The sequence below is a fragment of the Rhea americana genome, unplaced genomic scaffold (assembly GCF_003343005.1).
Source record: "Rhea americana isolate MKP2758 unplaced genomic scaffold, rheAme1 scaffold_47, whole genome shotgun sequence".
NCBI classification, from domain to species: domain Eukaryota; kingdom Metazoa; phylum Chordata; class Aves; order Rheiformes; family Rheidae; genus Rhea; species Rhea americana.
In genome coordinates, this window is record NW_028186612.1 from 2,849,003 (window position 1) to 2,862,572 (window position 13,570).

The 13,570-nt window shown below is 38.9% G+C and overlaps 1 protein-coding gene across 1 annotated transcript in view; it reads right to left on the bottom strand.

The window, feature by feature from the left end:
- Positions 1 to 2,805: 2,805 nt before the first annotated feature.
- LOC146589296 (sodium channel protein type 5 subunit alpha-like) overlaps positions 2,806 to 13,570 on the bottom strand; it is a 34,373-nt gene continuing 23,608 nt past the window's right edge. Inside the window, exons 19-27 of the mRNA XM_085316412.1 lie at positions 12,830 to 12,984; positions 12,020 to 12,193; positions 11,696 to 11,803; positions 9,659 to 9,937; positions 9,108 to 9,161; positions 6,933 to 7,074; positions 6,188 to 6,288; positions 5,502 to 5,772; positions 2,806 to 3,992 (exon numbers count right to left, since the gene is read on the bottom strand). Coding sequence (XP_085172538.1) covers positions 2,806 to 3,992; positions 5,502 to 5,772; positions 6,188 to 6,288; positions 6,933 to 7,074; positions 9,108 to 9,161; positions 9,659 to 9,937; positions 11,696 to 11,803; positions 12,020 to 12,193; positions 12,830 to 12,984 — 2,471 coding nt within the window. The remainder of the gene's footprint in view (positions 3,993 to 5,501; positions 5,773 to 6,187; positions 6,289 to 6,932; positions 7,075 to 9,107; positions 9,162 to 9,658; positions 9,938 to 11,695; positions 11,804 to 12,019; positions 12,194 to 12,829; positions 12,985 to 13,570) is intronic.

Consider the following 13,570-nt stretch of genomic DNA (forward strand, 5'->3'; position numbering starts at 1 on the left):
AAAATGACGTGTTGCTGAGCCAGGTTTCTCATAGACGGTCCAGTGGAACAGCTCTCAGCCCTGAGAGCTCTGTTGTCTCTGCTAGTAACCTCTTTAAAAAGCTAGTAATCTCTTTGCGGGTAAAATCTCTGAATTGTACAAAGATTACAGAAGAGGTGATTATTGAGGAGAATAGGTTGATACAATTGGCTAAAAAGGGGGTGAGCAAATCAAATGTCTTTCAGCACAGCCAAACGGAAGGCAGTCCACCTCAAAACAAGACTGTAGCCCGTTCTGACGTCTCAGGAAACTATGATTATAATAAGATCGTTAGAAGGAKCCAAAAATTAAGAGGAGTTAGAGAAGACCCATAAGGATTAAAGGAACAGGAAAACATGCCAAGAGACTTGCCTTACCCAAAATGATATTATTTTTATTTAAAGGGGTTTCTGTAAAGGGTAAATCCATCCTAGGCATTACTTCTAACTTCTAGTGGAAAACACCATCTTGTTAGTGCAATATAGTCATCTCCTAAATTTTGGTGGGCCACAAACTAAGGAGGATCTTAAAAAATCATTTTTGCCAAATAAAAGCATTTACTTTCAATTCTATTCATTATTTTTATTTTTTATTGTGAAGAAACAGATCTACCTCAGTTCCAGCGACACAGAGCTGTTGACATCACTGATACAGAACTGGTGGTTTACTGTGCAGCAGTGTTAAAATATGAAGGAGTCAAAACTAATCAAAGATGCTGTAATGCCAGGAATAGCTAGAAGAAGCTAAGGGAATACCACAGAGAAAATAAAATAAACGGTATTATAAATATTATTTATTTATAGCCAGTGTTCAGACAGCCTCAGCTGAAACCAGAGTCCCATTATCAAAGTGCAATTTACTGTTCAGAACAACAGAGAATTTCTGTCCAAAGAGCTCACAATCTGAAGAGGTGGAGAAGGAAGAAGAGGAAGGTGACAGTGATGAGCAGAGCAGCTTAGAGAAGGGGTATTGAGAGACAGGGTAACTTGCCTTGCAATTCACACAGGGAGCATACTGCAGATCCGGGAAATATCCCCAGAGCTGAACACCACCCTGGTCAGTCACGAAACCCACTTTCCTTTCTGGCTGAAATCAGTGTGGGGAGGAAAGCACAGTGGAGCCTTGCCAGAACCTGCCAAACCCAACGGTGACTGCAGGACTACAGACAGGCAATCATGACGAGAAAGCTTTTTACACTGACTTGCACGTAACATACTTGATACTTAAACAAGCGATTAAAATGTCARGAGGAATTTATGATTACACCTGCCTAGTGCATGACATGAGGGATAACACATCAGTCACCAGGCAGCAAAACGCATCAGCTAGAAGTGTTTCCAAAGTACGTGTRCAAAGAGCGTGAGATGGATTATTGTTTGTGCACGTGTTTTTCTGAGAAGCAGCYCAAGCTAACAAAGACCTAAAGGATAAAGACCTCTATAAAAAAGCTTGGTGAAGATAAGAGGGAAACATGCATACTTGGTTTCAGAAGAAGGATAATTTATGACTACATCTACAGTCTCATGTTAACCCCAACCTTAAAAGCTTCAACCCAAATTTCCTAGCTATCCACACTGTCACAACATTGGTTTGTTCTAGCCCTTYGCTGGAGCGAGCTAACCAGCCCTCGCGTTGCAGAACCTCCAGCAACTGGGGAAGCGACCCACCCGGAGCGCTTCACCTACCACCAGTGGGACACCTCTGCCTTAGGTGCACACTTCACCCCATGGCTGTGGCTGACACACACCACCATGACCAAGGGCAGTTCTGGTGGAGCATGCATGGAGCACCCCCATCTCTGACATCTGATGAAGTGGCTGAAGTCCTGCTGCTGACTTCCCCTYGGTGGACCTATCTATTTGTCTCTCTACCCTCATTATTCGTTAGCAGGAAGCTGGATCATGATACTTAGCCGTTTTGTAAAGTTTGATGAAAACATTTAACAAACACAAAATTTAATAGGAACTAACTGACAGAGAGACAAGCAGCGAGGTTGCATTAGCTTCATTGCTAGAGGAAAACACATAAAAAAGAATCCTCACTGATAAAATATAAAACAAGATTTTACTCAGCCCAGTACAACTTCTGGAATACTGTGTTGTATTTATTATTTCATTATGTAGTGACATCACTACAGTAGCATACATAAAATGACTTATTCTGTAGGTTCATCATATTGGAGGAAGTCCAGTATATCATGGTATATCTGTGTATCAAGCAATCACTATTTTTGTGGTATATCCAACCCAAGACATAACAAATTAGCAGTCACTTGCTTAACAGGTTTATAATGAGGGTGTTAACTAGGGAGGGATTAAGGGTAAATATTAGGTCCTCTCTCTTTTGTAATTTATCTTAAAATTGGCATTCTTTTCCCTATTCTCTAGGGTATTCATTGTTGCTTGAGCTCCTCCCTGGCTCTTAAACTGGGGCAATGGATGTAATGTCAGCAGGCATATCTGTCTGTTATGAATATACCATGGTACTCAGATCCTGCAGGCTCTGCTTTGCAGTGGGGTGCCATTGATCAAAAAAAGATCCAAAACCTTTCTGAGCTTTTGTTTCTGTATATATAAATATTGAACAAAGCTGAATATAGCAGAGTCAAAGGCTACAGCCTAGCAACTACTATAGTTAAGGACTCGTGTTCAACTATGTTTAACTGATTTTGATCAGCAAACTTTGACAGTGCATGTTTAATGAGGAGGCTGCTTCAGCTGACATCTATTTACAATATCAGCTTCTGTAAACACTTAAAATATTCTTGATAACATTTTCACTGATGAGCTATTTAATACCTGGAGACTGTTGATTATTTGAAAATTCTTCATTCTCAACTACGAGATTGCCCATACTGGCTCTTGTGACACTGTCATATGATGGAGGAAAAGATGTTGAGGACAAAGTTTCAGACTTGTCTATACTGCTACCATAGTTTTCATCCATCATAGATTCAATAAATCCCGCTTTTTCTGGAGCATCCTCTTCAAGAACATCACCATTGCAAGATCTGAGATGGTACTGGTAAGGAGCCTGTTTTGTGAAGCGCTGGAGCAAATGATTCCGGTATGCACGTTGGATGACAGTAGCACAAACTTCCTCTTGTTTGTGTCTAAGTGTAGTGGAGATTGGCTCATAGGATTTTTTGGAAGGATTAGCAACCATGAATTTCTCCTCCATTTGTACCTTCAGACTATCCATATTCCCAGAGTCTCCTAACACTCGTTTGGTAAAAGCAAACAAAATATCCAAGCAATGGATCCTGTCTCCACTGACCATGGGCAGGTCCATTGCTATGAGTTCAACTTTGTTYGGCTTTGGTACACGTAAAGGTTCAGCCAGAGCATCTGCAAAGTCTGAAAGTGCAGAGAAAGTTATAAATTGAGTTGCTTCAGGATCAAACTTCTCCCAGACTTCATAAAATATGTCAAAGTCATCTTCACCTAGAGGCTCTGTACTTTCCTCAGTAGCAACATTGAAGTTCTCTAAAATAACAGCTATGTACATGTTTACAACAATGAGAAATGATATAATGATGTAACTTACAAAATAAATAATGCCTATGGCAGGTTTACCACATTCACCTATGTTTGGATCACAATATGGTGGCCCAGTGTTTAAAATGGGACTGAGAAGACCATCCCAGCCAGCTGACGTTGTGATTTGGAAGAGACAGAGCATGCTGTTTGCAAAGGTTTGGAAGTTGAACATATCGTCGATGCCATCTGCCATCTTCACATAGGCAAAATTAGCCATGCCAAAAATGGCATAAATGAACATGACCAGAAAAAGCAAGAGGCCAATGTTGAACAGAGCAGGTAGGGACATCATTAAGGCAAAAAGGAGAGTTCGAATTCCTTTGGCAGCCCGGATGAGCCTTAGTATTCGTCCAATTCGAGCCAAGCGAATGACCCTGAAGAGTGTAGGTGGTAAGAAATGTTCCAATGCTTTACCGATGCCAGAAAGCAGTAAGGCTAAAAAGGAGACAACAATAATTGGTTAGAAGATCACATTTCTGCTTAACTAGCAATGGAATGAAATGATAATATCTGTACAGTGGAAAAATACCTTATGCTAATGCCYCAGCTTAACAACTTTTAATAGAAGTTGCAGTTTTCAATAGAGTTGGAAGAAAAGCTGTAGAGATCAGCAATCATGAGCTATGTTCTTCAGCCAGCAGAACATAGCTTGTATTAAGGATTAAGTTTGTATTTTGCCATCCTGTTGTATTAAGGATGGCAAATACCTTTCTATGCACAACATTTAAGTGTGCATATCAGTCAGTGCTTATGGGTAATAGTTTTCTGGTTGCATGAATACTTCAGCAAGTGCAGGTTATACACTCATATTCTAATTTCTAGCCTCAAATACTGACCCTGCAGAGCAAAAACATGAGAAGACAATGATATTATGGTCATCATTTAGCTAATATAGTTCAAGATACATGTAAGCAAAAAAATCATGAAGTAATGAATGCAAAACTAATGCATGCCGCTCTKCAACAGCTTTCAGTACATTCAGGGACATAGCTACAAATAGATTTTATTTTATATTTAATTTGCATGACATCTGACAGATGGGTCTAGTGGCTCAAGAAGCAGAGGTCTGGCCTGTTAGCTTTAGACAGCTTGGGTTCATTTTTCTGGATTTCCGCTGCAGGAAMTTCCCTTCACAGAGAAGGGCTCTATTCTTACTGCCACCCAAAAAGTAACTCTTGTTAAGGAAAGTAAATATTTTTCTTCCTCAAAATGCCTTTTGCTATTTTGGTGGTACTGGCATTAGGAATAGTTACATTGACAGAAGAGCAGTGTCATTTCAGCTCTTTACCTCATTCTTTCATTGAGATCCCTTGAAATATAAGCTAACACCAACTGAGTTGGGTTTTTTTCTATTCTGTTAGAGGATGTGAAGCCTGAACTTCAATTAACTATGCCAAAGTTTCMGGAATGTGAATCCTATAGTCTATATTCTCCTTCTGAACTCTACAGTCTCTATATATTTCAATTCTTTATTACAAAAACAGATGAGAAAGAGAAACAATTTTTACCTGATCGAAGATTTATTGGTTGGGAATCATGGCACTAAATCTTAACAGCTGAAATTATCACATAAGGTGGTATTGGTACTATGGGTCATTAATTCTGCTTTTCAGATGAGGAAAAAGTAAACTAAATAATCATTATGAAAGATTCATATAACACAGTATCCCTTTTAAAATATTGTTTTTTATTAATATAAAATAGTAGGGTTTTTTTTAAAAAAAAATATTTCATGTTATTTTAATGTAACTATAGCTGTTTACCCTCTGATCTTTTTTCCTTTCTTTCTTTTTTTCTTTTTAGACTACGTAGTTCTCTTTCCTCAGCACTTCCCAACATTACACTTCCGTTGCAAAATTCATTTGCAGGCGATAAATTTTAACCATTTGTTTTTCTGAATAGAATTATATWTAGTAAAGAATTTTCCAGTTCAGTTTTACTTACTAGTAAGTGACATGATCACAACAACTAAATCAAATATGTTCCAAGCATTCGAGAAATAGTATTGCCTCAGAGCCACCAATTTCAATATGCATTCTGCAGTAAAGATAGCAACAAAGAGAATGTTGATTTTGTTAAGAACGTTAGTTTTTGTTTCACTTTGGTTGTCCGTTTCCACCATCATGGTGATCATGTTGAGGCAGATGAAAATCATGACGATAACATCAAAGGCTTGACGTGTTACAATGTCAAAAAGGAACCCTTGGTATTTGTTCTATAGGAAGAAAATACATCTAGCATTAGCTATAAAAGTAGGGAGTATTCATCTGTATATATTTACTAATAGCTCAATTTTTATATTGCAGAGTCATTTAACTGTGATAAAGATAGAAAGATTTAGGAAAGTAGAATATAAAAATGACATTAGAACTCTCTTCTCATCCTGATATTTAATCAGTTCCAAGGTGAATATATAATCCAATAATATTTATGCACAAAACTTAAATTGCAGTGAAAGATTTTACAGGTTAAATATTTATTATAYGGAATTGACTTTAAGAGCACAATTTGAATATCAGTGTAAAGACGCTATAAATAATTTATAGGAAATATATTAATGTAGTCACCTTTCAGAGAATTAAGTTAATTTTGCAATGCATTTTTCTTTGGAGGAATTCAGACGGTCTTACCAATGGCCTTGGAATAGGCTTTTGAGGCTTCTTGGATCCCAGCTTTTTCATTGCATTGTAATATTTTTTCTGYTCTTCTGTCATAAAGATATCTTCCCCACCTAAGTACATAAAGAAAGGGCACTGTTGTTGTTAATGAGAAAGCAGCATCACTGTAGCCAGGAAGTCTGAAATACCACAAACTAACATTTCTTTCTTTTTCACGTCATTGCTGGGTGTGCTAGGGTCCTAGCCCTTTTCATAATCCGTAATAGACCCCAAAGAAACACAGCAGCATAAATCATGTATTTCACAGAAGAGAAGTTCTGTGGTGAAACTAGACAAGCTCAGAAAGAACGAAAGCAGYGGAGCTATGAAAACTTAGATAAGAACAACTTTTTCTGCTGTTTTCCACATCCTGCTCTTGTCAAATATCCAAAATACTTATCACAGCATCTGTCTCCAAGCACCTGCTAAATAAACAGTCTCCCACAGTGCTCAGCACCAAAGATAGGAGCAACATTTTAAGGGGCTGCAGAGCTGATGTCATACCCTTTGAAACTTTGGGGAAGGGTTGTCTGTTCCTGTTGTAGGGAAAAAAAAAGGAGGAAGAACCTCACCCATAACGTTACTTCTGCCAATTTCATAATTAAATACTATTGTAAATGCAAATAGAAGTTTCAGATGTCGTGTTTAGCAAGAACTTTGCATTCTAAAGATACTGTACTAGAGAGAGAGTTGATGCTTGGGAGCATCACCAGTGTACTTATCTTTTTCTTCTGTTGGTTGAAGTTGTCAATAATAACACCAACAAAGAGATTCAGGATAAAGAAAGATCCAAAGATGATGAAGTTCACAAAGTAGAGATACATGAACAGATTATGTTCCATTTCTGGCTGTTCATTTTTCTGTAGAAGTGAAAAACAAAATGAAAAATGACCAATAGCAACAACGGCCACAATTCAGAATAATCTTTTTGCAAACTGATCCCAGTAGGGATTAAGATCACAGCCCTACTGCAAAGTCTGACAGAAATTGGTGTAGTTTATAACGACCAATAGTGCTTAACACAAATTTTTGTGTGTACTAGAGGAAGGGGCATGAAATTTTGGAAGAAAGTAACATTAGAAAAGTGATTAGCTGATGCAGTGAAATCCTAGGAGCTCATAGTGGACAAAGGGACACTTTACGTGGAGGATATATTTGATCAGATGGTGACTATTATCTGTCATGATACACCAGATCATGAAGTGATATGCCAGATGAAACACTTGAGATATAACCAACCAGAAAGTATATCTTAAAAAAAAGTACTGTAGTAAAATGTTATTACTATGACAGTTTGTCAGTTTGGCTTCTTTTGCAATGTTTGTTTCTGCATTTTCTGGCTAGATCATTGCAGAACAAGATAACTTAATTCTTACAGACATGAGATATATTTGCACCAAAAAATCTGTAGAACAAAATTCATTCTTTGATTGAGAGGTTTAGCTTTATTTTTCACTTTTTTTTTTTCCCAAATAAGCTGATTTTTTTTTCTTTTTGAACCTGACTTAAGATGCTACCAGCTGTCCTTGATTTCGGCCCCCCTARAATCAATAGAAATAGTTATTGAATTGAACATTTTTCATATGTTTTTTCACAAGTGTCAATCAACTTTCAGCTTATTTCGAGAAGAATGGGAGTTTGTAAAGTGCTCAGCACTTGAAARAATCAAGCAAATTATTTAGAAGTCTAATCTCAAGCTCTTGCCTTTCAAAATGTTGGCCTAGATATCCTTTCTTCTTCTCAGTTAAAAAAAAAAAATACTATTAGGGATAAAAATAAAACCATAAGAACAAGTCTAAACTCCCCTGCTGGCTGGCAGAGTTCCAGTTAGCAGAGTCAATGGAGYCTAGAAAGGTGTTCGTCTGCTCAATCAGTAGAGATGTCCAGGGTGAGCTGAGCAGCTCTCTAGATCCTTCAAGCATATTGACTGGATCTTCATTACCCATAATAAGCTTGGATGCCAAGCAGCCGTGGAGACCCTCACACCACAGATAGATAGCTTCATTTAGGTGTATGGATCTGGAGTTGAATCCCACTCAGCAGCAGAGCAGACTATTGTTATGATACTGCAGGTCATTCACAGGTGAAAAGTTTGTGTCAGATGATAGAAACAATTACTGGAAAGCTTTAGCACAAACAAATTTGATCACGAGCCAGCAATGTGCACTTGTGGCCAAGAAGGGTCTCCTGGGGTGCACTAGGAGGAGTGTTGCCAGCAGCTCGAGGGAGGTGATCCTGCTGCTCTACTCAGCCCTGGGGAGGCCTCATCTCGAGTACTGGGTCCAGTTCTGGGCTCCCCAGTACAAGAGAGACATGGAGCTGCTGGAGAGAGTCCAGCACAGGGCTACGAAGACCATCAGAGGGCTGGAGCACCTGCCCTATGAGGAACGTCTGCGAGAGCTGGGCCTCTTCAGCCTGGGGAAGAGAAGACTGAGGGGGGATCTGATCAATGTGTACAAGTACCTGAAGGGAGGGTGTCAAGGGGACGGGGACAAACTCTTTTCAGTTGTCCTATGTGACAGGACAAGAGGCAATGGGCAGAAATTGAAGCACAGGAAGTTCYGCCTGACCGTGAGGGGGAATTTCTTCCCTGTGAGAGTGACGGAGCMCTGGACCAGGTTGCCCAGAGTGGTTGTGGAGTCTCCTTCTCTGGAGATCTTCAAGGCCCGCCTGGATGCAACCCTGTCTAACATGCTGCAGGTGATCCTGCTTGAGCAGGGGTGTTGGACTAGATGATCTCCAGAGGTCCCTTCCAACCTTACTGATTCTATGATTCTATAAAACAGCAGATGTCAACAGCATGTGAATAATAATAATAATAATAATAATAAAAGCAGAGCAGAAAACTGAAGAGGTGCTATTCAGAAAACACAGTTTAAAGGTAGTGACTAACCTCTCGTGAATCTACTGCCGCATACATAATGTCCATCCAACCTTTAAATGTTGCCTGGGAAGAGAGGAAGATTATGGAAAGTGTGTTGAACTTTTGAGGTAAAAGTCTTCATACCATTTGCAATATCCAAGTAACACTGAYTGGGGAAGATGCTGTGGTGTGGGCACATGTGCCAAATTCTGACTTTAGAGAAACTTCTCAGTGCTCTAGATGTGACATCCTGAGCCCTCAGGATGAGAAAGCTTGTGAGGGAGGGACACCTCACATTGCACGAGGATCCTACCAGAGCAGCCCGTCACCACATGGGCTACTGAAGGTCTTGCATCCTGCATGGGGGAGCAGATCTGAACTGTGGAGGGTCAAGTTGTCTGCACATGAGAATACCCCACCTTTTTCCCATTTGCATGCACTGAAAACATTTCTGTTTAACATCCAGCTACAGGGGAAGAGTAAGCTGCTTGAGACCACTCTTTTCCATCACCCACAGAAATGAATTAGCAGTTGGCTGGATGCTGGGTCCATCCTGGCCAGTGAAGGTGAACAGCACTTACCACCTGAAGAAGAGCCAGGTAACCGGAGCCAACATTATCAAAATTGACTTTAACATTGACCCAGAATATTTTTCCTGTGTTATTATAATTTTTACAGTCTGAGAGGTTTTTAATAGAACTATTTAATTCTGAATCTTCTTCTGTCAAATTGACACATTTCCCAAACTTTCCAGCAAGCAGGTTCACTCCCATGATGCTAAAGATGAGCCAGAAGATGAGGCAGACGAGCAGGACATTCATGATGGAAGGGATGGCTCCCACGAGGGCATTGACCACCACCTTTGGTGAAACGGGAGAGAAGAAATACAATTACTTCAACAAAAACAGGCACAATCATCCACTGACTGCAATAAACTGCTAAAAAACCTAAGCCTCCCTTGGTCAGGAGGCTCAGCAAACAGCAATCTAATTTTTTTCCACATAAATACTCATCTGAGCTGTGACTAGCACCTTGAATGAAGAATTCACAGATGAATTGTATTTGTGAGCTCTGTCCCTTGCGTTGCAAACTCTTTGGGAAAAAGAGCTATTACGTTTTCAGGGGAATAGCTAGCTTTTGTTTTGATCTGCAGTGCAGCACCACTATGAAAATATGCTACACAAGTCCATTCTGTTTTGATAACTTTCTCTTGTTTTGGGAGTTCTTCTATTTTGCCTTTTTTTTTTTAACATAAACTTTTATACACTAATTTATGGATGACTCTTCCATGAACACTAATGCAAGAAGAATGTTTAAAGATTATGAAAAGTAGTTTTTAGAGGCCCACTAGTGAATGTCTGTTAGTCTATGCTAGATTTTTTTTTTTAACTGGATTATTATTGTATTTGAGATCTCTAATCATGAGCTAGGGACTTGTTGTGCTAGATGCCGTATAATCACAGAAAAAAAAATCCATTTATAGTTTAAATGTGTGCCAAAACATAACAGATTACTTCACAAAAAGGGGCAGTGTAAGGAAAAAATGAAATTTTATCTTTTAAGTTTTTCAGGCAATGAACTTAGCACATCGAAGACTAACTGCTGTCAGGTAGTAAACAAGAACTTTTTGGAGTGTTAAAAAAAATGAAAAAGCTTTCATCTTGGAGGACATGCTACCAGCATTTTATGTAGCAAGGTAGAACGTATGATGGTACCTATTTTGAAATCCACACAGATCTGGAAATTTTTGGCAGTAAATTAATTGAAAAAAATGTATCAATTTCTCTCTGCCACCAGAGGGACAATATTGCAACGAGAGAGATTTCACTTTCACTTCTAAAAGATATCCAAAAGTAATACCTCTCAACATCACTGGGCTTGCACTCTCATGTAATTGTCCAGCAGTGACATTACGTATTATCTACACTCACATGCCAGAGTATATTCCATAGATCTAGAAGATAATTTTGCCCGAACACTGCTGTGGCTATTATTACTGTTTTACATTACAGCTCACAGATGTATTTTGCATATCCGACTGGCTGAGGGAGTTTCTCTGCTTCTACGTGATAGCGAGTTTGTAATTAAAGTCATGCCTAAGTTTCACATTTCCTTTTGATGGAAAAGGTGGTAAGTAATTTACAGAGCCACTCCTATTTTTTGAAAGAAATAATAATAGTTTGGACAAAGTACATCTCAGTAGTCTAGAGCTCTTGTAAATTGATCTGGCAAAAAACTTGCAAAGAGGAGGTGATTCACTTTTTTCTTTGAATTAGCTTTCCAACAGATTTCAAAATGAAAATTGTGTTCATATCTCTTATTTTATTTTTGGTCATCTCAATAAGACAGGAATGATCAAGCTACCCTGAAGCAGAGTTCGGCCAGGTCTAGGTTTAGTTTCAGCAATGGCCAKGCCTGATCACTTAAGGAAAAAAGAATCTATAAGGAGCACACAAGTTCAGAGGAGCCTGGCAAATGTGTCTTTTAAAAATTAGTCTTGTGGCCCCTAAACTTTATGTGGTGTAGGCCTGCCAACCTCATAAAGACATAGTCACATGAGTTAYGATGCTGTTACGTGGTTATTAGCACAACAGGCTTGAATTCACGTTCAGTCTTACCCTCATCCCTTCAAACCGTGACAACGCTCTCAAGGGTCTCAGAGCTCGGAGAGTCCTCAGAGATTTCATGCCACCAAATGAACTACCTATGAGATTTATTAGAGAGACCTGAATGGAGACAAAAAAGAAAGTATTAGCAAAGTTCTGGCATCTGCTTCTTTTATTCTTGTCCAAAAATCATCATCGTCATCATCATCATGATGGCACTTCCCGGAAGAGTTTCCCATTCAAGCTCTCTTAAATTCACATCCAAAGAAGAATCAGCTGTTCTGCTGCTACGTCCTGCGTTAGGACGCTCCTGGAAACATCGAGAGCAGAGCTTACGTGTACGATAAGGAAGTCCAGCCAGCACCAGGCATTGGTGAAATACTTCTTGAAGCCATAAGCYACCCATTTCAGGAGCATCTCCAGAACAAAGATGAAAGTGAATATTTTGTCAAGAAATGCCAGCATAATTTTAATACKTTTTCTGTCTTTGATATGGATATCTTCAAATGCCTGAAATTACAACATACAGATAAACAGTGAAAGTCAAATGACCTTCATAAGGGGATAGTCTAGAATCATTAAATTCCCGTTCAATATGTCATTTAYACAGATCTGAACACCACCTACATTTACTCAGATATATACAAACTAAGAAACTTAATTATTTCTGTTCTTTCTCTGTATCATATACCCCTGTGGGGACACACACATGCGTGCATACTGGGATCCAAGGAGGAAAGTATATATTTAGAAATTTAGTTCAAGAAGCTTATGCGCTCAAGAGAATTWAAGTACTAAGTAAGGGTCATTTATTTGTTTTAATGATGTATAAAATCATATATAAATTTCACAGTTGTGGAATATCTCCKAGAGAAAGCCAGCAAAATTTAACATGCAGCCAAATGGAAATAGCTTCTGAGAGTTATATGTTTTTAGGGTTTCTCAGTCTCACTCAAAATTTGCAATAACATAAACAATATATCTGTAATAATTACAATAGTGAATGACCCYGGCATGAAGCCTCTTTCCTTTTCCTCCTGAAGACTTTGAAAATACACCTTGTCTCCTCTGCTATAAACACTTTGCTGCATGCAAATCATATTAAAACGCTTCTGAATAAATACACCAAATTGTGTTACAACTAACCAGGGCTGCACTGCTCAGAAGAATCATGAATATGATAAAGGATTCGAACCAGGAATGTTCAACAATTCGGTAGCAAGTTTTTCTCAGGTTCCACCATGTCTGTCCTCCCAAGTTTATCGCTTTCCCCGTGTAACAACGAAAGTGTCGAACGCAGCCTGAGAGGGAGAGACACACACAGCAACGAATGTACACGTGAACGAAGGCTGCACGTGAAAACGGTGAGTGCACGGGGAGCTCTTGGTCACCTTAAATGGATWTTTTTGTTGGTTCCTTTTCATCTGTTTTGCTATGGGGGGAAAAAAAGGAGGAAATACGTATTCAAGCATCTTTTCTTTCCCCCTAATTTCTATTTAAATATATAATAAAGCTGTTGGAGTGCCTTTGAGCAAAGCATTATTTTCAGATGCCTCTGAGACATTAATGCTCAGAAGCTCCTGTTTGGGCTCAGAAAACTTCAGAGCTGGAGGCAGAGCCCTGTTGTCACAACAGACTATCAGTTTTTGAACATCATTTTCCGGAAACGGTACCATAATACACCAGGACAAAAAGGCTTAGAGATAGAGAAAATATTGCTGTTATCTTTAATACTGCAGCATTATACCTYACCCTGCAAGGTCAATTCAAACATTCGTTTATTTGCTTTATAAACGTACAAAGTATCTGATTTTATATCACATAACCTCTAAGAATATACCTAACCGTTAGGTTGACTAAAAGGAGATGTTCCCTCTCAAAATGAGC